The sequence below is a fragment of the Esox lucius genome, chromosome 10, assembly GCF_011004845.1.
Source record: "Esox lucius isolate fEsoLuc1 chromosome 10, fEsoLuc1.pri, whole genome shotgun sequence".
NCBI classification, from domain to species: domain Eukaryota; kingdom Metazoa; phylum Chordata; class Actinopteri; order Esociformes; family Esocidae; genus Esox; species Esox lucius.
The window spans coordinates 22,192,155-22,217,804 of record NC_047578.1 but is presented as its reverse complement, the minus strand read 5'-3'; the positions used below and the strand labels follow the sequence as shown (position 1 = coordinate 22,217,804).

The following is a 25,650-nucleotide window of genomic DNA, read 5'->3' as shown; positions in this document are numbered from 1 at the left end:
TTCCAATTAAATAAATGGATAAATGGTTTGCACATCATTCTGTTTTCATTAGTATTTTACACAGTGTCCTTTTTGGGAAACGGTGTTGTATTATTAATAAATCATGTAAGACCTTTTTAACCATAGTATACTACTTAGCATGGGGACTGGCGTGTCTATGACAATGTTTTGTTGATGAAAATGTTATTAATATTATTACAAACTGATTTTTTTGTTGTTATTTATCTCTCACTGTTCAAATAAACCTACCATAAAAATTATAGACTGATAATTTCTTCGTCAGTGGGCAAATGTACAAAATCAGCAGGGGATAAAATATTTTTTTCCTCACTGTAGAACATTATATGAGACCCCAGCCCCTCCCTGACACCAGTGGACCTCCAGAGAAAACTGGAAATCATGCATAGACCCCTGCAGTTCTACTGGATTGTGTGAGTTTGCTGAACAGTGTAATTTGAACAAGACTGCACATACTGTGGTTCACACACAATGTATAATTCATTATTTACTATTTTATATCTATGGAGATGAACAGCTGTCTTGTATTCATTGGCTAATAGGCCCGCTTCAATCATGGAAAATCATGCTAATCAATCAATTAACCAATAGTGATGCTTTAAATCAGTTGCTTTTAGATTAACCTGTTAGGAAAGAAAACCTGCACCTATGATAGGATTATAGGCTAACTTTATGGGGTGCCTAGGCTGGCTCTGTTCCAAGATCATGTTTTTAATTAATGAATAACCTGTCTATCATTGGCCAGCACTGTGCAGATTTGGAGGGATAGAAACAATGCTTATCCAGGTAGGAATTTTGGTGGCGACCTGGTGCAAGCAGAGGTGCTGTATGGGGGAGAGGTTATGACAATTCTAAAGGCTCATGACTGACAGGGGCATTAAAAACATATTAGAACATTAGGTTAAATTGTTAAAGACATTAAATGGTTAAACCCGTCCTATTTTTTTTTGGCAAAAAGTAAACATCCTGGTTTGGGGTCCATTCTTTTATTAGTATTATAATCCTGTAGATGATTGGTCATTTATTTATTTGAAGAGGTTAATGTACATTTAAGTTTTATTTATTTTAAGTTATTCATTAATGTTCAGAAATTTCCAATGAAGACTTATACCATTACAATTTCATTTAGACTGTAAAAGGTGGCGGCTCCGGACCTGGACGGGGCATCCTGAGTTCCTGCCCCCAGGGCAGCCCGAGTGTCATCGGGTGGGGCCTGCTAGGCAGGGGCTCTGGGCGGTCTCCACCGTATTTGGTGCCTCTCCCTCGGCCCTCCGTGCCGGTTACCTCCATAGCTTCCCCCCAAAACTTGTTTGGGGAGGCCTCCGGGCGGAGGCTATGGCCCTGAGGACGAGTGGGCCAGGTAATTGAGATGCTACTCTTGGTCCTCCAATCGTCACAGTAGCTATGCAGGGTCCCTTTTGGATGGAGTCGTTCTGTCACATTTTGGCTAAGCAGGAATCCAGGCGCAGAGTTAAGGGACAACAAAAAGTGTTTAAAAAGGAAACTAAGGTGGGTAAAAAAACAGGAAAACAGTAGTGATGGGATGCTTGAAGCAAGACAGGTCATAAAGCTTTGGTACACGTTTCAGATGAAAGAAAACACCCCTTAGATGACATATGAAGCTTCACTTCTGCGCTGGACAACATGATTCTGGTACAACATGATTTTGGTACAACATGAGTCCAGTTTGCGTATATAAGGAAGTGAAACACTGTTCATTTTCAAGAGTGGGCAAAAGTTTTTTGAGGAAGGAATAGAGATATTGTTACTTTTTTTTTTACGATTTTAGGAATGGAACCATCTAGAAAAAAAACTTGTGTTCCTAAAATTCACATCCACATCCACAAATTCATAAGATATTTCCCTGTTTCGAAACCACTGTTCTCCCATCACTGTCCATTTAAAGAAGCACTATTCTTCCCTCATTGTCCAGTTAAAGAAGCACTATTCTCCCCTCACTGTCCAGTTAAAAAAGCACTATTTTTCCCTCACTGTCCAGTTAAAAAAGCACTATTCTCCCCTCACTGTCCAGTTAAAAAAGCAATAACATTTTATGTAACTGGACAGTGAGGGGAGAATAAAAAAAGTTCTGATTAACAATTTACAAAACAAATGCGTCCCTCCGTTTCCTTTCAAAATCCTAATGTGATTGCCATCCCCTGTTATAGAGGGTATCAGTCTTGCATCAAATAGTGAACTCCACTGTAAGCATCATGCCAATCCCTCCCCCCTCCGGGTGTGGCCCGATGTCAGATATTTTCATGGGGCCCAAAATCCCATGTGTGTGCGAGGAGCATGATAAGAACAAGAACGGCACTGAATGTGCTCTGTTGGACACATCTTAACATCGACTGTCCTGAGTCTGCTGGGATTCACTGAGATGAAGCAGGACATTTATTTTTCTTATTTCTAACATATATTTACTGGTAGGGGGTTCAATTGTAAATTTGATTTGTTCGCAAAAAATGAAAGGGTAAATGAATAAACTAGCAGTGTCTTTTCACTTCTTAATATCTATGCCAGTAAAAGTTATATATTTTGAGCTTCAAGAAACAAAGATGACGTTTCATGCACTTGACATTGTTTCACATATTTTTCTATGAGGTATATTACAGTCAGCATCAAACCAATTCTGTTTAATATGAGAGACACCCTTTTCCCCCATTCGAGCACAGTTTTCGCCGTCTGGATTTTTCTCTTTCCAGTTATCAGGTTCCTGGTTGGCTGTTGACCAGAAGCTATGGTAGAAAGACAATAACACATCATCTGATTAATGACATCATTCATAGAAATAGTCCATGGCTTCATTTTAACTGCATTGTTTGGTTTACGTAAACCTTTATGATATCGTTTGTTAAGAGGAATTTTAGCAGTATAGTCGATAGAAGAAAAAACTAAAATGAACATACAATATCCACTAGAATTAACAATTGCATCAACAGATTAGGTTCAAAACACCCCTTAATGATGAAAATGTTCCTGAGTTCCGTGACGTCGCCCGGTATGGCGCAGCCGGTATGGCGCAGCCGGGGCCCCACCCTGGAGCCAGGCCCGGGGTTGGGGCTCGTACGCGAGCGCCTGGTGGCCGGGCCTTTCCCCATGGGGCCCGGCCGGGCTCAGCCCGAACGAGCGACGTGGGGCCGCCTTCCCGTGGGCTCACCACCCACAGGAGGGACCATAAGGGGTCGGTGCAGAGAGGATCGGGCGGCAGTCGAAGGCGGGGGCCTAGACGACCCGATCCCTGGACACGGAAACTAGCTCTAGGGACGTGGAACGTCACCTCGCTGGCGGGGAAGGAGCCTGAGATCGTGCGTGAGGTTGAGAGGTTCCGACTAGAGGTAGTCGGGATCACCTCTACGCACGGCTTGGGCTCTGGAACCACACTCCTTGAGAGAGGATGGACTCTTCACCACTCTGGAGTTGCCCATGGTGAGAGGTGGTGGGCTGGTGTGGGTTTGCTTATAGCTCCCCAGCTCTGCCGCCATGTGTTGGAGTTTACCCCGGTGAACGAGAGGGTCGTTTCCCTGCGCCTACGGGTCGGGGATAGGTCTCTCACTGTTGTTTGTGCCTACGGGCCGAACCGCAGTGTAGAGTACCCGACCTTCTTGGAGTCTCTGGGAGGGGTGCTGGAAAGTGCTCCGACTGGGGACTCTATCGTTCTACTGGGGGACTTCAACGCCCACGTGGGCAACGACAGTGACACCTGGAGGGGTGTGATTGGGAGGAACGGCCCCCCTGATCTGAACCCGAGCGGTGTTCAGTTATTGGACTTCTGTGCTAGTCACAGTTTGTCCATAACGAACACCATGTTCAAGCATAAGGGTGTCAATCAGTGCACATGGCACCAGGACACCCTAGGCCGCAGGTCGATGATCGACTTTGTTGTCGTTTCATCTGACTTGCGGCCGTATGTCTTGGACACTCGGGTGAAGAGAGGGGCGGAGCTGTCAACTGATCTCCACCTGGTTGTGAGTTGGATCCGATGGCGGGGGAGGAAGCTGGACAGACTCGGCAGGCCCAAGCGTACTGTAAGGGTCTGCTGGGAACGTCTGGCCGAGTCTCCTGTCAGAGAGATCTTTAACTCCCACCTCCGGCAGAGCTTCAACTGGATCCCGAGGGAGGTTGGAGATATTGAGTCAGAGTGGACCATGTTCTCCACCGCCATTGTCGAAGCGGCCGCTCTGAGCTGTGGCCGCAAGGTCTCCGTTGCCTGTCGAGGCGGCAATCCCCGAACCCGGTGGTGGACACCGGAAGTAAGGGATGCCGTCAAGCTGAAGAAGGAGTCCTATCAGGCCTGGTTGGCTTGTGGGACTCCTGAGGCAGCTGACGGGTATCGACAGGCCAAGCGGACTGCAGCCCGGGTGGTTGTGGAGGCAAAAACTCGGGCCTGGGAGGAGTTCGGTGAGGCCATGGAGAAGGACTATCGGCTGGCCTCGAAGAAATTCTGGCAAACCGTCCGGCGCCTCAGGAGAGGGAAACAGTGCCCTACCAACGCTGTTTACAGTAGAGGTGGGCAGCTGTTGACCTCACCTGGGGATGTCGTCAGGCGGTGGAAGGAGTACTTCGAGGATCTCCTCAATCCCGCAGTCACGTCTTCCATTGAGGAAGCAGAGGATGATGGCTCAGAGGTGGACTCGTCCATCACCCGGGCTGAAGTCACTGAGGTGGTCAAGAAACTCCTCGGTGGCAAGGCACCGGGGGTGGATGAGATCCGCCCTGAGTACCTCAAGTCTCTGGATGTTGTGGGGCTGTCTTGGTTGACACGCCTGTGCAACATCGCGTGGCGGTCGGGGACAGTGCCTTTGGGATGGCAGACCGGGGTGGTGGTCCCTCTTTTTAAGAAGGGGGACCGGAGGGTGTGTTCCAACTATAGGGGGATCAAACTTCTCAGCCTCCCCGGGAAAGTCTATGCCAGGGTTCTGGAGAGGAGAATACGGCCGATAGTAGAACCTCGGATTCAGGAGGAACAGTGTGGTTTTCGTCCGGGCCGTGGAACACTGGACCAGCTCTATACCCTCTACGGGGTGTTGGAGGGTTCATGGGAGTATGCCCAACCAGTCCACATGTGTTTTGTGGATTTGGAGAAGGCATTCGACTGTGTCCCTCGCGGCGTCCTGTGGAGGGTGCTTCGGGAATATGGGGTCCTGGGTCCTTTGCTAAGGGCTGTCAGGTCCCTATACGACCGAAGCAGGAGCTTGGTCCGCATTGCCGGCAGTAAGTCAGACTTGTTCCCAGTGCATGTTGGACTCCGGCAGGGCTGCCCTTTGTCACCGGTTCTGTTCATAATTTTTATGGACAGAATTTCTAGGCGCAGCCAGGGGCCGGAGGGTGTCAGGTTTGGGGACCACACGATTTCGTCTTTGCTCTTTGCGGATGATGTTGTCGTGTTGGCCCCTTCTAACCAGGACCTTCAGCATGCGCTGGGACGGTTTGCAGCCGAGTGTGAAGCGGTGGAGATGAGAATCAGTACCTCCAAATCCGAGGCCATGGTCCTCAGTCGGAAAAGGGTGGCTTGCCCACTTCAGGTTGGTGGAGAGTGCTTGCCTCAAGTGGAGGAGTTTAAGTATCTAGGGATCTTGTTCACGAGTGAGGGAAGGATGGAACGGGAGATTGACAGATGGATCGGTGCAGCTTCTGCAGTAATGCGGTCGATGTATCGGTCTGTCGTGGTGAAGAAAGAGCTGAGCCTCAAGGCGAAGCTCTCGATTTACCGGTCAATCTACGTTCCTACTCTCACCTATGGTCATGAGCTTTGGGTCATGACCGAAAGGACAAGATCCCGGATACAGGCGGCCGAAATGAGCTTTCTCCGCAGGGTGGCTGGGCGATCCCTTAGAGATAGGGTGAGAAGCTCGGTCACCCGGGAGGAGCTTGGAGTAGAGCCGCTGCTCAGCTGAGGTGGCTTGGGCATCTGTTACGGATGCCTCCGGAACGCCTTCCTGGGAAGGTGTTCCGGTCCCGTCCCACCGGGAGGAGACCCCGGGGAAGACCTAGGACACGCTGGAGGGACTATGTCTCCCGGCTGGCCTGGGAACGCCTCGGTGTCCCCCCGGAAGAGCTGGAGGAAGTGTCTGGGGAGAGGGATGTCTGGGCATCTCTGCTTAGACTGCTGCCTCCGCGACCTGGCCCCGGATGAAGCGGAAGAAGATGAATCAACAGATTTGTTGGCGGTCCGACATGGTCCCTCATTTTGCGGCAGGTCAGGATGTAATGTTCTGCCAATCCAAAGCTCTCGGCATCCTCTCCCAAAAGGATGGGTTGGCTGTTTTCACCCGAGAGCTCCTTGAGTAAATGCGTCAAATCTAGGAACATTTTCTTTTCTGACATTTTGTCTTAGGTTCTGCTGTGGTATAGTAATTACCAAGCTTTTCCTTTGTAGTGAACTACATTTTTCTGTGTTTTCCTGACTTTCTCAATGGCAAGAACAATCTCATTAAATGTGTAATTTGCTAAGGTTTTGATAAGTTACATTATAGTTTCAAATAGTAATTTTGTTGTGTTTCCCAAAATATAGTGTAGTTTTCTTTTGACCATGTTGTTTGGTTTGATCAACTGTGTACATGTATTACTCTTGGTCAGCATGAATCAGTCAGATGGGAACAGATCGCATTAAATCAAGTATTTAGAAATAAAATGGCTTCAACAGCAGTCCCATCTAAATTCAGTGTTGGAAGTAATGTTGAGGCAGATGCCGGAGTTATGGACGCTAAGTCACACATGCCAAAGCTGTAGAATATGCTAGAACTGCTGCAGCAGATGGCAGTGTTGTTGCAGGTGAAGCAGCAGATGTTTTGTTCTGTAGCTTTGGCATGTGCCACTTCACCTGCCTGCGCTGCATTATCTAGAGTGGTGGAGATGACAGACAGAAGATGTGGCCAGTGCATCAGTTGTCACTGTCATTACTATTTTAAACAGATTTCATTAAGAAAATGCTTACCTTTTTTTTAAATCTAAAGTTGTGTTGTCCACCCATAACCAGCATCCCTCATGGTGTCCATCTGTGAGCCCAATCCAAAATTTGCCTTCATCTTCATGCATTTCTGAACCAACTTTGTCACCTAAAAAGGTCTTTACCCAAAACATTGTTAGAATAGTTAAATTAAAATAGCTTATAGAGAAAAAGAAAGATGCTTGGTATACAATTGTACGATTTTTGCCTATTTACTTGAAATGTATTCCATTGTTACACTTCCTGAAAAGGTTTTATTCTGTTTTTGACATAGATTTTTTTCTAGGTGTAGAAAAACATATCTCCTGTACAAGCACAAACAGCGTGCACACCTGAACTCAATAGAAAAGGCGTCTAAATTAAAACATCATGTCATTTGTTATATAGCTTTGACAATCGCTAACTACCAAAAAAAAATGTAATGGTTTATTGTAATGTAGGGATGCCAAGAGCCAAAGTAGATGGCAGGCAATGACCAGCACAATCAACTTCTCAATTTTCTATGATTTTATTTGATCCTCACCATGTTGTAAGGTAAAGTGACAACACAAGACCTTATCATACTGGAAAACAAGACATACTCTACACAAATAAACAAAAAGGAATCTAAAACAGGTCCTGACTGAAAAGCAGGCTTAACAGTTTCCCAATCATGCTATGAGCAGTATACCATTGTAGTCTGAGTGACCTGGCTAAAGGAAAATGTATTCTCAACACAGACATTTCCCAGGCAGGCCTAGTAACCCCCGTCACAATCCTCAGCTCCCTGGTTAAACTAAACAACCTACTTAAATAACAGCTAAACACACACCTTCTTTTGAACTTACCCAACTCCAACATTCACAGGGGAGTTTTCCTCCCTCACCTTAATCAGGTAAGTCAAACATAGCAGATAACCAAAAACATCCCGCTATGCCTGGCAGGTGGTGTTAAATAGGACAGACACAGGCATATGACAATACAACTAGACAAAATGGTAAGAACGGTAGTTCATGATATAAATGCATTTATGTAATGGATGTGTGGAGATGGTGCGAATGTTGTGTACAGCCACGTACAGTGGTCACATGTGGAAAGGCAACAAACAGAAGAGATTTAAATATTGTGGATTATGTTACACATTCTCAAAAGTGTTGTTTGTGTTTAACGTTTACTGTTTAAAAGTATATTATTAAAAACAAGCTTTTAAGTAACCTACTACTCTGTAACTAGAAGCTTTAGCAAAGTAAAGCTATTATCAAAGCTACAATGGACACAACTAGATTGCGCTGGAAGATGATTGTTGAAGAAACTTGAGCTGGTGGGGGAAGGGAAACCAAAGAATTTGAGAATCGAGGACTGTTTTAGGGGCCTTTGGACAGTGCAATCATATGAAAGATTATTTACAAAAAGTGCAAGCTGGACTGTATTCTCACCATAATACAAGGTAATACCTCCATTGAATATGGAGTGTTTAGCAGCACATTTTAATGAGTTAGGTGCTTTCCTCATAAAGCAAGAACAGTACTTCCATGATTGTCATTAGACCACCTGTTGCAGCTACAGTATATCAGTCATTGGTCGGTGGAAGGAGCTAATTATGGCCATGACTCAAACATAATGTCTGAAAATAAACTAGTTATGAGTTGTTTTTAAAATGTAGCCAACTAAGAAGGCAACATTGGCAACAATGAACAAAGGATCGTAAGATTAATATTGTAATAATCTTCCTATGTTAACGATTACTTCTGTCTCTCTTATTTCTCAGAACACGTTTTGTGAATCAGTCATCCTATTTGGCTAGTTACTTTTGTTCTAGCTTTGGGTGTAGTTATATTTTCTGTAAACCTGTCATTGCTAGTTTTCTCTGGATAGTATAGTATGCAACATTGTAGCTTTGCGATCGATATTTCATTGTTGATGTCTATGTTTTATGTCGGGAGCTATTCGCATGCTTGCCAAATGCCAGTATTATTTATTCTTACCCTGCATGTTATTAGGGCGAAGTGTATGTATGCATTTTATTTCTTTGTGCAATTTCTTGAAGGGACAAATGCATATCTGTTGATATAAAAATGTCTCAACATTTGGTACTGCCGCTACAATACAGTCAGTCAGGAGCCACCACTGATGGACTGCCTCATTCAATGTTTCACCTGGCCAGCTTGGGGTGTGTTTGTATGTCACCCTATTGTGTTATACCAAAATAACCAACCAAAAGGGAACTTTAGGACATGTCTTTAATCGTGGTTCCCTGAAGGAAAAGAAGACCAAGGTTTTTATGACCAGAATGCAGGGCTTCCAGTTGCGCACTGAAATCAAATTATAATGATTACCTCCATAATGTGTCATACCTCATTCCCCCTTCAGGAAGCCAGGGTTATGGACATTTCTTGAAATTAGAATAAAACCGACCACTGTGGAAGGTGTAATTGTGTGGATGAAAAAGATTAACACAATCACACTTACCTGCTCTTCTAGGCTGTTTATGATGACCAGGTGCCCTCCCATGGAAACACAATTATCACGACTCTGAGTCCAGTTCATCTTGTTGGTGGAGAAGAAATAACATTTTGACCCATGGAACTCCCATCCACTAGCACAGACTCTGTGTTTAGGACACTTGTTATTCCCTGTAGAGAGAATAAACAGATACTGTATAACCCTACTGCTATTTTTAATATCTTATCAATAAATGGAACTGTACTCATGCCGATGTTAAAATGAATAATCTTGTTACCAATAGTATATAGACATGAGACGACATTGTCTTACAACTATTCATCAATGACACATTGTTGTTGGTTCAACAAATACGGGTCTATTTGTAGCCCAAACGATTTGGTTCCAACATCCCTTTTTGCTGGAAGACACATTCTGGAGGACAATCTTGGGATGAATCTGATCTCAGGAATCCAGTGAACATCACAGGCAAGTACTAATAACAACATACTATAGCCTTAAGTTTTACTCTGGTTTTTGGCTTTTGATTTAGTTTTATTTTCTTACCAGAACTTTTTACATATTCTGCATATCATGAACAAAGAGGATGTTTCCTTTTCTGTTTCAATGTAAACCAACAACCCTAGTCTTAGTGCAGTGAGTGATCAATATAATGAAAGCACCTAAACATATATTAATATGAAGGACCTAGTAAAAGTTTAAAAAGGTGATATTTGGGGAAGACATTACAATCTGCTCATCACATTTAACTTTGGGAGTAATCTCTATATAATGTGATTTCAATATTTACTAGTTCAATAATGAATTTGGGCTTAAAGTGCAGGCTCTCAGCTGTAGTTGGAGGGTATTCACATCCAAATTGGAGGAAGGGTTTAGGAATTGCAGCTCTCTAATATGTAGCCCTCTCTTTTTCAAGGGACCAAAAGTTCTGTCTCGTGTTTTGTGTGGTTGGTTGTGTAGTCAATCAATCATCAATCAATCAAATGTATTTATAAAGCCCTTTTTACAACAGCAGTTGTCACAAAGTGTTTTTACAGAAAGACCCGGCCTTAAACCCCAAGGAGCAAACAACAGTAGTGTTTAATTTCAGTGGCTAGGAAAAATTCCCTACGAAGGCTGAAATTTAGGAAGAAACCTAGAGAGGACCCAGGCTCAGAGGGGTGACCAGTCCTCTTCTAGCTGTGCCGGGTGAGATATTAAGAATAATTTATAAATGCATGTGGGCTAAATCCAGAGTCTATTTAAATGTAAACTAGGTCAGAATTATGGCCAGATGGACAAGGACAGGGACATAAGCAGGCCCCCCAAACTAGGTACTCCGCATGTGTGGACCAGGATCTCATGTCCTCCTAAAGTTTAAAATGGGAGGAGACTGAGAAAATTCAGAAAATGCATTCCTCATATCAACAATGATTTATAGTGGAGAAGGAGAACTTAGTGGGGAAGGAGAACTGACCCAGCACAACAGTATAGCAGCATAAGACCTTGGGAGGCCCCGGACAGGGCCCAACAGGCAGGAAATCAACCAAAGGGACACCCACCAACCGCACCCACCCTGAATAAGGGGCGAGTATTGCCAGCAGAGTACAGCCCCATTGCACAAGTGCGCAACAGAGAGTCAACAACAAGCCAGTGACTCTTCCCCCGAAAGGCATTGGAGGGAGGGCATCCCAGTGGCGACGAGAGCCCACCTGGCAAGACAGCAAGGGTGGACAGTATCAAGCCTTCTGGTCACCTTCACGCCCCCGGGCCAGGCTACAACTAATTATAAACCGTGCTGTAAAGATTAGTTTTTAGTAGACACCTTAATGTTTGCACTGAGTTTGCATTTCTAACCTAAATTGGCAGATCATTCCACAGTAGTGGAGCTCTATGAGAAAAGGCCCTGCCCCCGGCTGTTTGATTAGAAATTCTAGGTACAATTAAAAGGCCTGCATCTTGCGATCGTAGGTTACGTGTAGGTATGTATGGCTGGAACATTTCAGCAAGGTAAGTAGGAGCAAGTCCATTTATTGATTTATAGGTTAACAGTAAAACCTTAAAATCAGCCCTAACCCTAACAGGCAGCCAGTGTAAGGACGCTAGTACAGGAGTAATGTTTTAAAAAATATATATTCTAGTTAGGATTCTAGCAGCCGTGTGCAGCAATAATTGAAAGTATATTTATTGATTTGTCAGGGTAACCGAAAAAAAGAGCATTGCAGTAATCTAGTCTAGAAGTAACGAAAGCATGGATTAGTTTTTCTGCATCTGTTTTTGATAGAAAGTTTCAGATTTTTGCAATGTTTCGAAGATGAAAATAAGCAACTCTTGAGACATATTTTATATGTTCTTCAAAGGAGAGGTCAGGGTCAAGGGTAACGCCGAGGTTTCTTACAGTTTTTTGGGATACGACCATGCAGCCGTCGAGGTTCACAGTGAGATCTGCCAACAACGCTCTTTGTTTCTTGGGTCCTAAAACAAGCATTTCTGTTTTTCTTGAGTTTAAGAGCAAGAAGTTCTCTGTCATCCACTTCCTAATATCTGAAATGCATGCTTCCAAAGTAGCTAATTTTGGGGCTTCTCCATGCTTCATTGAAATATATAACTGTGTGTCATCAGCATAACAGTGAAATTTTGCATTGTGATTTCGGATTACATCGCCCAGAGGTAGCATATATAGTGAGAACAATAACGGGCCCAGAACCGAGCCTTGAAGAACACCAAAGCATACCTTTGACTTGTCAGAGATATGCCATCCACACTAACATACTGATATCGTTCAGATAAATACAATTTTAATCAGGCTAGAACATGTCCAAGTAGCCCAATATGGGTTTCCAGTCTTTCTAAGAGAAGGGAGTGATCAATAGTGTCAAAAGCAGCACTAAGATCAAGAAGTAACATGACGGATGCGGAACCTTTGTCTGAGGCCATTAGAAGGTCATTTGTTACCTTCACAAGTGCAGTCTCAGAATTATGATGAGACCGGACTGGAGCATTTCATAAATGTTATTTGTCTTCAGGAAGGCATTCAGTTGTTGGGAAACACATTTTTCTAAGATTTTTGAGAGGTTTAATATGTTGGAATCCAGATTATACTTTTTTTAGAAGAGGCTTAATTTCCGCAATTTTTTTGAGTTTGGTACACATCCGGAGGAAAGGGAGCAATTTATTATGTTCAACATTGGCTGACCTAGCACAGGAAATAGCTCCTTAAGTAATTTTGTTGGAATCTGGTCTAGCTGACTGTGTGTGGGTTTAGAACTCATTACAAATTTTGTGAATGTATCGAGTGATACGGTTTCAAAAAATTCAAATGTCCCTGTTGACACCTGGTCAGGGAGGTTCAGGACATTTTTAGGACAACTGAGATTTTGAGGACCATAACTATTTAAGGAGGAGTCAGTTAATTGTTTTTTAATGGTGATGATCTTTTCATCAAAGTAGTTCATGTATTCATTACAAATAAAGTGAAGACCCACTTCACTGGTTGAGCTTTGCGTTCTTGTTAACTTTGCAACTGTATCGAAGATATATTTTGGATTGTTTTTGTTCACCTCTATCAGGTTGGAGAAATAAGCTGATCGAGCAGACGTGAGTGATTATCGGTATTGTAGTGTACTGTCTATCCAGGCTAGTCTGAATACTTCCAACTTGGTGGAGCGCCACTTTCGCTCCAATTTTCTGGAGGCTTGCTTAAGTGCTCTAGTATTGTCTGTGTACCAGGGAGCAAGTTTCTTGTTGCGTATTTCTTTTGTTTTTAGTGGTGCAACCGTATCTAATGTATTTCGCAGTGTTGAGTTTAGATTCTCAATTTGATCGTTTACAGATTTATTTACTCTGTCGTTAATGAGCGAACTTGTAAGAATATCAATGAATGTATTTGTAGTCCAAGAATTTATAGTACAGCTTTTGAAACTCATTGTTTGCGGAGCAAGTGGATTTCTTATTTTAACGGTAAATTTAATAGGCTCTGTGCACCAGCATAGTAATGAACTTCCGCTTTTGTCTAGAAGTCTGCATTGCAGTTTCCGGTTTACTTACTAATACTCATCCGCATTAGTAAACACCTAAACTCACAACAAGATGAGTGATGCTGTTGTACGGGAGAAAAAAGAAATATAATGTACATGACTCATTTCATTTTCAAGGTACAAGTGAGGCATCATTTTAATCAGGAGAATGTCCTCTTTTTTATAAAATATGGCTTGCGCCATTCAAAGACTTCAAACGCTAGACTAGAAATAGTCAGAAAAGGCGATTTTTTATATACTTCCACGTAACCCAGGTTTAAGCGCAATTAATACCATATAGGACCAGATGTTTACTTCCTATGTCAGTTGTTATTTTTCAGTTTCGTTGTGAAATGAGGTTACAGTAGTAAAATAAAAGTGGAGCCCTGTTTTGGTGCTTTTTTGAGGCTATGGAATTTTAAGCTTAATTCAGGTTAGAAGAGGCTAAACGAAGGTTCATTTCAATTCACTTGCTATGGGGACGTGCTAGCGTTCCAGCTCAGCCAGCGTTCTTTTGCCGTTTTTGAGGCTAGGGTGAATTTTTATGCGTTCTATTGTCCTGCCTAATACTACACTAAAAAGGAACACATCGCTAACTAGCTTAGCCGATAGCCGGCCGGCACACCACAGTTAACTACTTACCCTCGTAGTTGTGCAGATAACTTGATAAGTAGAGTTTGAATCCCTTGTTCCGCAAGCTTGTTGGAGCAGGGGACCAGACATCAACAATTCAATGGACATCACTAATGCTTATTTTAGGCAGGTCTTGGAGACATCTACTAAAAACTGAAATTTTGGGCGACGCGGGTGATCTCCTTAAGTAAACCGGAAACTGATATGCCGACATCTGAAGCAGAAAGCAGAACTTCGTCCATACGCTTGTGCACAGAGCCTATAAGACAGTGATCTGATAATCCAGGATTTGGGGGGGAAATTATCCATCCATCCATCCATCTTCTCCCGCTTATCCGGGGCCGGGTCGCGGGGGCAGCAGTCTAAGCAGGGATGCCCAGACTTCCCTCTCCCCAGACACTTCCTCTAGCTCTTCCGGGGGGACACCGAGGCGTTCCCAGGCCAGCCGGGAGACATAGTCCCTCCAGCGTGTCCTAGGTCTTCCCCGGGGTCTCTTCCCGGTGGGACGGGACCGGAACACCTTCCCAGGAAGGCGTTCCGGAGGCATCCGAAAAAGATGCCCAAGCCACCTCAGCTGACCCCTCTCGATGTGGAGGAGCAGCGGCTCTACTCTGAGCTCCTCCCGGGTGACCGAGCTTCTCACCCTATCTCTAAGGGATCGCCCGGCCACCCTGCGGAGAAAGCTCATTTCGGCCGCCTGTATCCGGGATCTTGTCCTTTCGGTCATGACCCAAAGCTCATGACCATAGGTGAGAGTAGGAACGTAGATTGACTGGTAAATCGAGAGCTTCGCCTTGCGGCTCAGCTCTTTCTTCACCACGACAGACCGATACATCGACTGCATTACTGCAGAAGCTGCACCGATCCGTCTGTCAATCTCCCGTTCCATCCTTCCCTCACTCGTGAACAAGACCCCTAGATACTTAAACTCCTCCACTTGAGGCAGGCACTCTCCACCAACCTGAAGTGGGCAAGCCACCCTTTTCCGACTGAGGACCATGGCCTCAGATTTGGAGGTACTGATTTTCATCCCCACCGCTTCACACTCGGCTGCAAACCGTCCCAGTGCATGCTGAAGGTCCTGGTTAGAAGGGGCCAACACGACAACATCATCTGCAAAGAGCAGAGACGAAATTGTGTGGTCCCCAAACCTGACACCCTCCGGCCCCTGGCTGCGCCTAGAAATTCTGTCCATAAAAATTACGTACAGAACCGGTGACAAAGGGCAGCCCTGCCGGAGTCCAACATGCACTGGGAACAAGTCTGACTTACTGCCTGCAATGCGGACCAAGCTCCTGCTTCGGTTGTACAGGGACCTGACAGCCCTTAGCAAAGGACCCAGGACCCCATATTCCCCAAGCACCCTCCACAAGATGCCGCGAGGGACACAGTCGAATGCTTTCTCCAAATCCACAAAACACATGTGGATTGGTTGGGCAAACTCCCATGAACCCTCCAACACCCCGTAGAGGGTATAGAGCTGGTCCAGTGTTCCACGGCCCGGACGAAAACCACACTGTTCCTCCTGAATCCGAGGTTCTACTATCGGCCGTATTCTCCTCTCCAGAACCCTGGCATAGACTTTCCCGGGGAGGCTGAGAAGTGTGATCCCCCTATAGTTGGAACACACCCTCCGGTCCCCCTTCTTAAAAAGAGGGACCACCACCCCGGTCTGCCATCCAAGAGGCACTGTCCCCGACCGCCACGCGATGTTGCACAGGCGTGTCAACCAAGACAGCCCCACAACATCCAGAGACTTGAGGTACTCAGGGCGGATCTCATCCACCCCCGGTGCCTTGCCACCGAGGAGTTTCTTGACCACCTCAGTGACTTCAGCCCGGGTGATGGACGAGTCCACCTCTGAGCCCTCATCCTCTGCTTCCTCAATGGAAGACGTGTCAGCGGGATTGAGGAGATCCTCGAAGTACTCCTTCCACCGCCCGACGACATCCTCAGTTGAGGTCAACAGCTGTCCACCTCTACTGTAAACAGCGTTGGTAGGGCACTGTTTCCCTCTCCTGAGGCGCCGGATGGTTTGCCAGAATTTCTTCGAGGCCAGCCGATAGTCCTTCTCCATGGCCTCACCGAACTCCTCCCAGGCCCGAGTTTTTGCCTCCACAACCACCCGGGCTGCAGCCCGCTTGGCCTGTCGGTACCCGTCAGCTGCCTCAGGAGTCCCACAAGCCAACCAGGCCTGATAGGACTCCTTCTTCAGCTTGACGGCATCCCTTACTTCCGGTGTCCACCACCGGGTTCGGGGATTGCCGCCTCGACAGGCACCGGAGACCTTACGGCCACAGCTCCGAGCGGCCGCTTCGACAATGGCGGTGGAGAACATGGTCCACTTGGACTCAATATCTCCAACCTCCCTCGGGATCCAGTCGAAACTCTGCCGGAGGTGGGAGTTAAAGATCTCTCTGACAGGAGACTCTGCCAGACGTTCCCAGCAGACCCTTACAGTACGCTTGGGCCTGCCGAGTCTGTCCAGCTTCCTCCCCCGCCATCGGATCCAACTCACCACCAGGTGGTGATCAGTTGACAGCTCCGCCCCTCTCTTCACCCGAGTGTCCAAGACATACGGCCGCAGGTCAGATGAGACGACAACAAAGTCGATCATCGACCTGCGGCCTAGGGTGTTCTGGTGCCACGTGCACTGATGGACACCCTTATGCTTGAACATGGTGTTCGTTATGGACAAACTGTGACTAGCACAGAAGTCCAATAATTGAACACCACTCGGGTTCAGATCCGGGGGGCCGTTCCTCCCAATCACGCCCCTCCAGGTGTCACTGTCGTTGCCCACGTGGGCGTTGAAGTCCCCCAGTAGAACAATAGAGTCCCCAGTCGGAGCACTTTCCAGCACCCCTCCCAGAGACTCCAAGAAGGTCGGGTACTCTGCACTGCCGTTCGGCCCGTAGGCACAAACAACAGTGAGAGACCTATCCCCGACCCGTAGGCGCAGGGAAACGACCCTCTCGTTCACCGGGGTAAACTCCAACACATGGCGGCAGAGCTGGGGAGCTATGAGCAAACCCACACCAGCCCGCCGCCTCTCACCATGGGCAACTCCAGAGTGGTGAAGAGTCCATCCTCTCTCAAGGAGTGTGGTTCCAGAGCCCAAGCCGTGTGTAGAGGTGATCCCGATTACCTCTAATCGGAACCTCTCAACCTCACGCACCAACTCAGGCTCCTTCCCCGCCAGCGAGGTGACATTCCACGTCCCTAGAGCCAGTTTCCGTGTCCAGAGATCGGGTTGTCTAGGCCCCTGCCTTCGACTGCCGCCCGATCCTCTTCGCACCGGCCCCTTATGGTCCCTCCTGTGGGTGGTGAGCCCACGGGAGGGCGGCCCCACGTCGCCCGTTCGGGCTGAGCCCGGCCGGGCCCCATGGGGGAAGGCCCGGCCACCAGGCGCTCGCATACGAGCCCCAACCCCGGGCCTGGCTCCAGGGTGGGGCCCCGGCTGCGCCATACCGGGCGACGTCACGGTACTCAAAATGTTTTTCTTCATTTAGGGGGTTTTGAAATTATTAGATCTACAATATCTATTTCTTGTGACAGGACTAAAGGTGTGATTGTGGCAATGTGTTGGACCTGGGACATGTTGGATAAAACCCATTGAGTCAATTATGGCTTCAAAGGCTTTTTGAAGAGGATCATTCAACTGGCTAACAGCCTGCGGCCTGACCTGCACCCTATCTCATGGTGAGGCTATAGGAGTGAGACTCTTGTCAATGTTCCTAGATAAAAGAAGAGCACCACTCCAGCTAGGATGGAGTCCGTCACTCCTCAGCAGATCAGGCCTGGCCCTATTTCTGGGAGAGTCCCAAAAAGAGAGCCAGTTATCTCACGTTATTGGTGCATTACCGCCACCTACTGTAAAGGTGTGTGGGTCAGCTCCAGGGAGGACCTAAATTCTCCCTGCCAACCGAGTTTCTCTCAGGAACACAAACAGACACCTAACCACAGCACCCAACACCCCCTCCCCAACACAGATCCTATACTCACCAAGTTCACCCCCTCTGCCCTCAGACCCCGTTACAACCTCACCCCTTTCCCTCTCATAGAGTCTGCACTGCCTCAGGACGTGAACCACCATCTCCACTTCCCAATAGTAGTCACACAACCCAGTCAGATGCTTCCCTATCATGTTTAGTGTGCCGTGCAATCCACAGTGCCTCACCCTCAATCCAGTCAAAATCCTTTCCTCCTTCCTACTCCTAACTGCCCTCCTTCCATCCCCAATCTCACCCTGTATCTGGAACAAGTGCCGTCCTTTCGTGTCCACATTCCACTGGTCCTGCCACATCTTCCTCACCTCATTCCACACCTCCACCTTAGCCTCTGCCCTGCTCAAGGGCACCAACACGTCCACCACCCCCCTCACCAGGGCCTGTTTCGCTATTTTATCGGCTGCTTCATTTCCCGCCACCCCAGCATGCGCCGGAACCCACATGAATGAGACCTGCATCCCATCTCTTCTTACTCTATCCTGCGCTTCCAACACCCTGTTTAAAATGTCCTGTCTCCTAGTGGACTTGAAAGACTGCAAACTAACCAACACCTCACATGAATCAGAGCAAATAACCACCCTAGCCGGTTTTGTGTCCTCCACCCACCTCAATGCAAACTGCACCGCCAAAAGTTCAGCCGTGTAAACCGCCAAGTGATCCGTAACCCTTTTAGTGGCACTCACACCCGTTCCCCTAACTACAAAAGCTGCCCCCGTCCGACCCGTCCCTGGGTCCTTTGAACCATCCGTGAACACCACTACACTCTCCCGGTACCCACCCTCCAGGCGCCTCTTAACCACCTCGGCAAAGCAGAGGCCCAACCGATCCTCTCGCACCATCTCCAATATTCCCAGATCCACCACTGGAGGCAAAAGCACCCAAGGAGGTCTCAATGGAGACAATTACTCGATGCCGACATCTTTCTTGCTAGTTTACACACTGATGCTATGTTCTGCTTCGTAACCTCTGACTGTTTCATCCTAATGTTGTTGGTGCCAACGTGAATAACAATACCTCTGTACTCTCAATACTTGCCAGTTTTAGACATCGCTAGCACCAGCCATAGATACAGCTCGTTGGTGGCTCTGCCCCCCCGGTAAACAGTGTACGATCGCCGGCTGATTCTTTAGTCTAATACTGCGGGTAATGGAATCGCCGATGACTAAAGTTTAAAGTTTTTCAAGGCTACCGGTAGAACGTGCCTGCCGATCATTCCCCTGCAAAGAAGGCTCGGGCCTTGACTCCGACTCCAGTGGGGAAAACCTATAGAAAGTCTCAGTTGGATTTAGCAACGACTCAGGTTTAACTGGTCGACGGCATTTCTTGCCCAGCTGCAGGAGCTGTGCCGGGGGACTATCTTAACAGGACTATCGTTTCTTCCTAGTGGCACAGACGCAGTTTTTTCTATTTCTACACTAACATAATCCTTGCCTGAAATTTGCGTCAGAAGCTGAGCCAGTCATAAGGCATTTTAATGATACTTAGCGTTGGGTGTTCAGGGGTGAGTAGTTCCGTTAATTATGTCCAAAAAAAGTCTCGGTGTAGTAAAGTTGGGTAAGAGGTCAACAGATGAAAGATATGGCGCTGGTAAACTCTTAAGTAGAATTTGACCAATTAGTTTACATAGAGTAAATTCGAAAAAAGTTTGGCAGGTATACGCCTTATTCACCCACGTCACTTCCTTTAAACCAAAACGAGGCTGTGGGGCACGGAAGTAAAGTTGGCCTGCCCATCTGTCATAACGTTACTTACAATGCCGCCGCATTGTTGTGTTCCCAAATGTACATCTTCAAAGAGAAAGAAATCCTATACAGGTCAAACATTCCATCGTTTTCCTGTACTTTGCCGTGAATGGATTCATAATATAAGAAGACATCCCGGTCGCCATTTCAAGGTAAGATATTAACATTAGTTTACGATGCTAACGTTAGCCATATTTATGTTAACTGTCATAGAGATAGCTAGCTAAACCTTCTGGCTAAATAGACATGACTTGATTAGCCACGAACCGGTCCTTTTTAAGTTATAACAAGCGAAGGGCTGATTCGGAGGTAACGTTAAGCAAGTAGTTGCTCTTTTTACTAGCCTGGTCAGCTAACGTCCTGCCGTGGGTAGCGTGTCTTACAGCAAAATATAAACAAGACGTGATCTGTGCCTGTTTATGATAATAACCATTGCTAATCTAGACCATGTTAAGCACACAACTACGTATAAACAGTGGATAAACAGCAAGCGTATTTGCGAGCAGTTTATCCACAGTCATGATACCTGAATGTTGTAAGGTGCCTCGTTTTTTCGCATTGAGCGAAAGACTTAGCTCTCACACTGACTGTCTCTCTCCTCTTGACTGTTGGCAAAATAATTTATTGTTAACACTCGAAATAACAGTCAGGCTGGTGTGGTTAATATATCTTAACAATGCTTTGCATCAGCTTGTAATGTTGTCACGTCCTGTTGTTTTATCTAGCTAACAAGCTAACTTCAACAGTAACGTTAACTAATGCTGATTTCAGAAAAAAAAGCTGTGATCGTCCGTGCGTTACCTTCCACGTCGTGCACATATCCCTCAATCCAGTTGCTGTATCCTTTAAGCAAAACAGCCCGGGGAATCATGCAGCCCTTATTAGCCCATTTTTCGACATAGTCCACTGTTATGTTGGGAAGACATGAAAGATTTGATGTCCACAAAGGTATCGCCATGATGATAGACGCCCGCTGCTGCGCTCTGTCAATGAACTTCCGGTTAGAGTGTACCCCCAGCCTCGTTTTGGATTTCAAGATGGAGGCGCGGTGAATAAGGTCCATAGCCAGGTAGGTAACAGCAGGCAGCGTACAGCACGTCAACAATCCCACAATGCAATTCAATTCACAATGCTATAGCCCCTAACTCTGTAGTCAGGTTGTCAATGTATCTCTGTCATGTCCTGTGTGGCTTTCTGGTCTAGTGTTCTCTATTTTCTCTATGTTAGTTTGCCTTGTTTATGAAGTTCACCCGTCCCTCATTGTTTTGTCAGTCATCACACCTGTTAGTCCTTGTTCTTATTAGGCTGTGTATGTTAGCCCTGTGTATGTGTCAGTGGTTTGTGAGTTATTGTATATATTCATGCTGTTGGTGCCATCCGTGTCTACGCTCCTTTCAGGTTCTTGCCTAGTGCGCTGTCTGTCGTGTTTTCTCAGTCCCAGTGTTTTCCTTTAATCTCTTGTTTTGCCTAGTGTTTGGTTTGTAGTGTCTTGGTTTTCTGTAGTTTACATGTTGTCATGGTATTCATCCAGTTCTGTTCTGACTGCGTTCCCTCTGTTAGACGTTTTGCACTCAATAAACAATCTGCATTGGGATCCTTGCCTCCAGTCTCCTCCCCAGCCCGTAAATAATTGGACAATTGACTCAAAAGCTGTTTAATTGACAGATATGGGCTATTCCTTTGTTTATTTTCAATTCCAGGTGTAGCATTCACATTTGAAAGCTGTTGCTGTGAACCTGGTGAGCTCTGCAACACAAAAAGACCTGGATGTCCACAGAAGACAACAGCGGTGGATAATCGTAGGATCCTTTCCATGATAAAGAAAAAAACCTTTACAACATCCAGCCAAGTGAAGAACACTCTCCAGGAGGTAGGCATATCATTATCCACCATAAACAGAATACTTCATGAGAGCAAATACAGAGGGTTCACCACAAGGTGCAAACCATTCACAAGCCTCAAGAACAGAAAGGCCAGATTTGACTTTCATAAAAAAACATCAAAAAAATCCAGGCCTGTTCTGGAACAGCATTCTTTGGACAGATGAAACTAATATCAAACCGGTACCAGAATGATGGGAGGAAAAATATATGGAGAATGCTTGGAACAGCTCATCCAAAGCATAGCACATAATTTGTAAAACACGGTGGAGGCAGTGTGATGACATGGGCATGCATGGCTTCCAATGGGGTCACTAGTGTTTACTGATGACGTGACAGAAGCAGCCGGATAAATTATCTGCTCAGATCCAGCCAAATTCAGTGAAGTTAATTAGATGGCGCTTCACTTTACAGATAGACAATGACTGAAAACATACTGCAAAAACAAGGAGTTTAAGGCAAAGAAGTGGAATATTCTGCATGGCCAAGTCAATCACCTGATCTCAACCCAATCAAGCATGCATTTCACTTGCTGCAGACAAAACATAAGGCAGAAAGACCCACAAACAACAACTGAAGACAGCTGCAGTAAAGGCCTGGCAAAGCATCAAAAAGGTGATTTGGTGATGTCAATGTGTTCAAGACTTCAAGCAGTCATTACCTGCAAAGGATTAAAGATTAAAATTTTATTTATGATTATGTTAGTCTGTCCAATGACATTTGAGGCCCTGAAATAAGGGGACTGTCTATGAAAATGGTTGCAATTCCTAAATGTTTCATACAATACTTTTTGTATTTTTTAAAGCTGATAGTCTGCACTTAAATTGTATCTTGGTTGTTTCAATTCAAATTCATTGTGGTGACGTGCAGAGCCAGAATTATATTATTATATTGTCAGTGTCCAAATATTTCTGGACATAATTGTAATTGTTCTGCATTGTAATCCTCTTGTCTCAGAAAAATAAAAGTTGCAGAACCACTTGTAGAACCCCCAGGTGTAAAAAACAAACAAAAAAACACTGCATTAAACCAGCCACCTCAATTAACTAGGTTACTCACAGAGAACTCCAAGTCCAATGACAGCACCCATCAGAAGAACACAGAGAGTCAACAGGACCACTGTGACAGGATTGCATCTACGTGGTTTGTCCTTTAACTCCACCTGACAATACGCTTCAGCAGCTGAGGGCATTAGATTGACATTAAATCATGTGTTTCTATTTCAACTCATTGCATGTTAGACAGAAAATCATCCAAATGTGAGACAATGACAAAGAAAACGTCATATTTGATTCTGTTTTGCATTTCGTAAACTTGTTCATTCACTCAAACTTGTTCTAGATTGATTTGTTATTCTCAATTGTTATGCTGATCACTGCTAGTAGAGAGAAATAGTAACATCTGAGTGTCGGCTCGCAAGAGTCAAGAATGTACACCAAATATATTACTTTTAAATGTCAAGCCAGCTACAGTGAGGGAATCTTTTTTTTTTTTTTATCCCCTGCTGATTTTTTGCCCACTGACAAAGAAATGATCAGTTTATAATTTTAATGGTAGGTTTATTTGAACAGTGAGAGACAGAATAACAACAACATTTTATATAAGTAACGAGCTGAGATTAGGAGCACACTCTTAAAGGGAGTGCTCCTAATCTCAGCTCATTACCTGTATAAAAGACACCTGTCCACAGAAGCTATCAGATTCCAAACTCTCCGCCATGGCCAAGACCAAAGAGCTGTCCAAGGATGTCAGGGACAAGATTGTAGACCTACACAAGGCTGGAATGGGCTACAAGACCATTGCTAAACTGCTTGGTGAGAAGGTGACAACAGTTGGTTCGATTATTCGCAAATGAAAGAAACACAAAAGAACTGTCCATCTCCCTCGGTTTGGGGCTCCATGCAAGATCTCACCTTGTGGAGTTGCTATGAACATGAGAACGGTGAGGAATCAGCCCAGAACTACACGGGAGGATCTTGTCAATGATCTCAAGGCAGTTGGGACCATAGTCATCAAGAAAACAATTGGTAACACACTACGCTGTGAAGGACTAAAATCCTGCAGCGCCCACAAGGTCCCCCTGCTCAAGAAAGCACATGTACAGGCCTGTCTGAGGTTCGCCAATGAACATCTGAATGATTCAGAGGAGAACTGGGTGAAAACTTTGTGGTCAGCTGAGACCAAAATCGAGCTCTACAATTTTGTCCCTGACATTCTTGGACAGCTCTTTGGTCTTGGCCATGGTGGAGAGTTGGATTTCTTCAAAAATCAATAGCTATAAAACTTTCAACACAATCCTGTGTAATAATACATAAAATGCCTTAAGTAAAATATCATAAACTAAAAAAGAATACATCAATCCCAGATTGCTGCTAATATGTCAGGTCAGATGGTGTCATTGCGGACAATATGCATATCGGGAACACACAGCATGTTTATAAAAAAAATGTTTTGTGTATAACTTACCATCATCTTTTCGTTCAGTTCTTTGGGGCTTTGTAAACATTACATCAGCGTAGACTACTCCTTCAGACATTGTTACTTTGTTTCCTCCGTTTTTCATGTGTTGTCTACTCTAGCAATCATTCAACCCAAAATAAGCACTTATTTTTATTTTAGGGAGGAAGTATGTTGCACAAAAAGTACTGCTTCCTCCTATTATTAGTCAACGGTTACTTCAGTGGTTCCCAATCACGGTCCTCAAGTACCCTCATCAGTACACATTTTCATTGTAGCCCCAGCCAATCACAGCTGATACGACTTGTCAACTAATTATCAGGCTCTCATTGAGTTGAATTGGGTGGGCTTGTCCAGGGGTACAACAAAAATGTGTGCTGTTGGGGGTACTCAAGGACCGGAGTTGGGAACCATTGAGTTACATCAACACACCTTCTCTCACTCTCATCGATATTCTAATAGTGCCCTTTAGAATTATTGGCACACTTGGTAAAGATGAGCAAACAAGGCAATAAAAAAAATTTCTGTGTCAGCTTACCCATAAAATATGAGAATTCTAACCATTAACAGAGGTGAAACCGTATCGAAGATAAAAACTAATTTAAAACATGTGTAACAATTATTTTCAACCTTTTGTCATGAACCAAAAAAAGTCCTCATGAACCAAATCTAATTTTAATGTCAAGTCATTAGGAACATATAAATGGACATTCATTTTTTCCTCTTATACTGGAAACGATATGAGATGACATACAAACTTCCTTATTTATCTATTTACAAGGGGAATGTCAGAGACCATATCCAAACCTCTCAATTAACTTTTCGATACATCATAGCATTAATTGTTTTTCACAGCGTGTGGGAAGGAGACCAAGCGCAGGATGAATAATGGCTTCGTTAATGCTCTAACATATGATGTGAAATGGGGAATCTTATATAGACGTGCCAATCGTGTACCAATCTAAATCATGTACAACAAATTGTAATTTCCCATTAAGTTCAAAAACATATTGAGGATGAATAATAAAACAAAATAGTGAGTGAAAAGAGAAGGGGTCTGAATACTTTTCCAAGGAACAGTTAATGGTTACTTTTAAATAGAATTTTGGTTCAGGGATGTTGTCATTAACAATAGTTCTTCTTGGATCTTATCAGTGCTGAATTAAACCTAAATGCAATGATTCTTCATACATCCAAATTGGGTCTTTGGAGACCTAATTTTCAGTGGTTGTTTGCAGATCTTATATCATTTCTGAAATGTTATGTAATTGTGTTTCTTATTGTCCATATTAGTTCTTTGTATCATTATAATCCCTTTGTACTTCCTGCATTTTTGCCATGATTTAAATTTCATATGATTGACTGTTTTCAGGATTTATTTTAAGCTAGACAGAAATGTAATCATACAATGCCTTTGGAAAGTACAGTATTCAGACCCCTTCACTTTCCCCAATGTTTTTTTGTTAGAAACATCATTTATACTTGATTAAATAAAAACCTTTTGCGATCAATTTACTCATTTTA

General features: G+C 44.9%; 1 protein-coding gene across 1 annotated transcript; it reads right to left on the bottom strand.

Moving 5' to 3' along the window:
* Positions 1-267: 267 nt before the first annotated feature.
* On the bottom strand, positions 268-24,274 carry LOC105012767. Its single transcript, XM_020050060.2, has 5 exons — positions 24,136-24,274; positions 22,729-22,851; positions 9,416-9,579; positions 6,956-7,086; positions 268-1,465 (listed from the first exon to the last, which is right to left on the bottom strand). Exons 1-5 carry the CDS (start codon positions 24,230-24,232, stop codon positions 1,144-1,146), a joined length of 837 nt encoding a protein of 278 aa, XP_019905619.2. The 5' UTR covers positions 24,233-24,274; the 3' UTR covers positions 268-1,143.
* Positions 24,275-25,650: the final 1,376 nt, after the last annotated feature.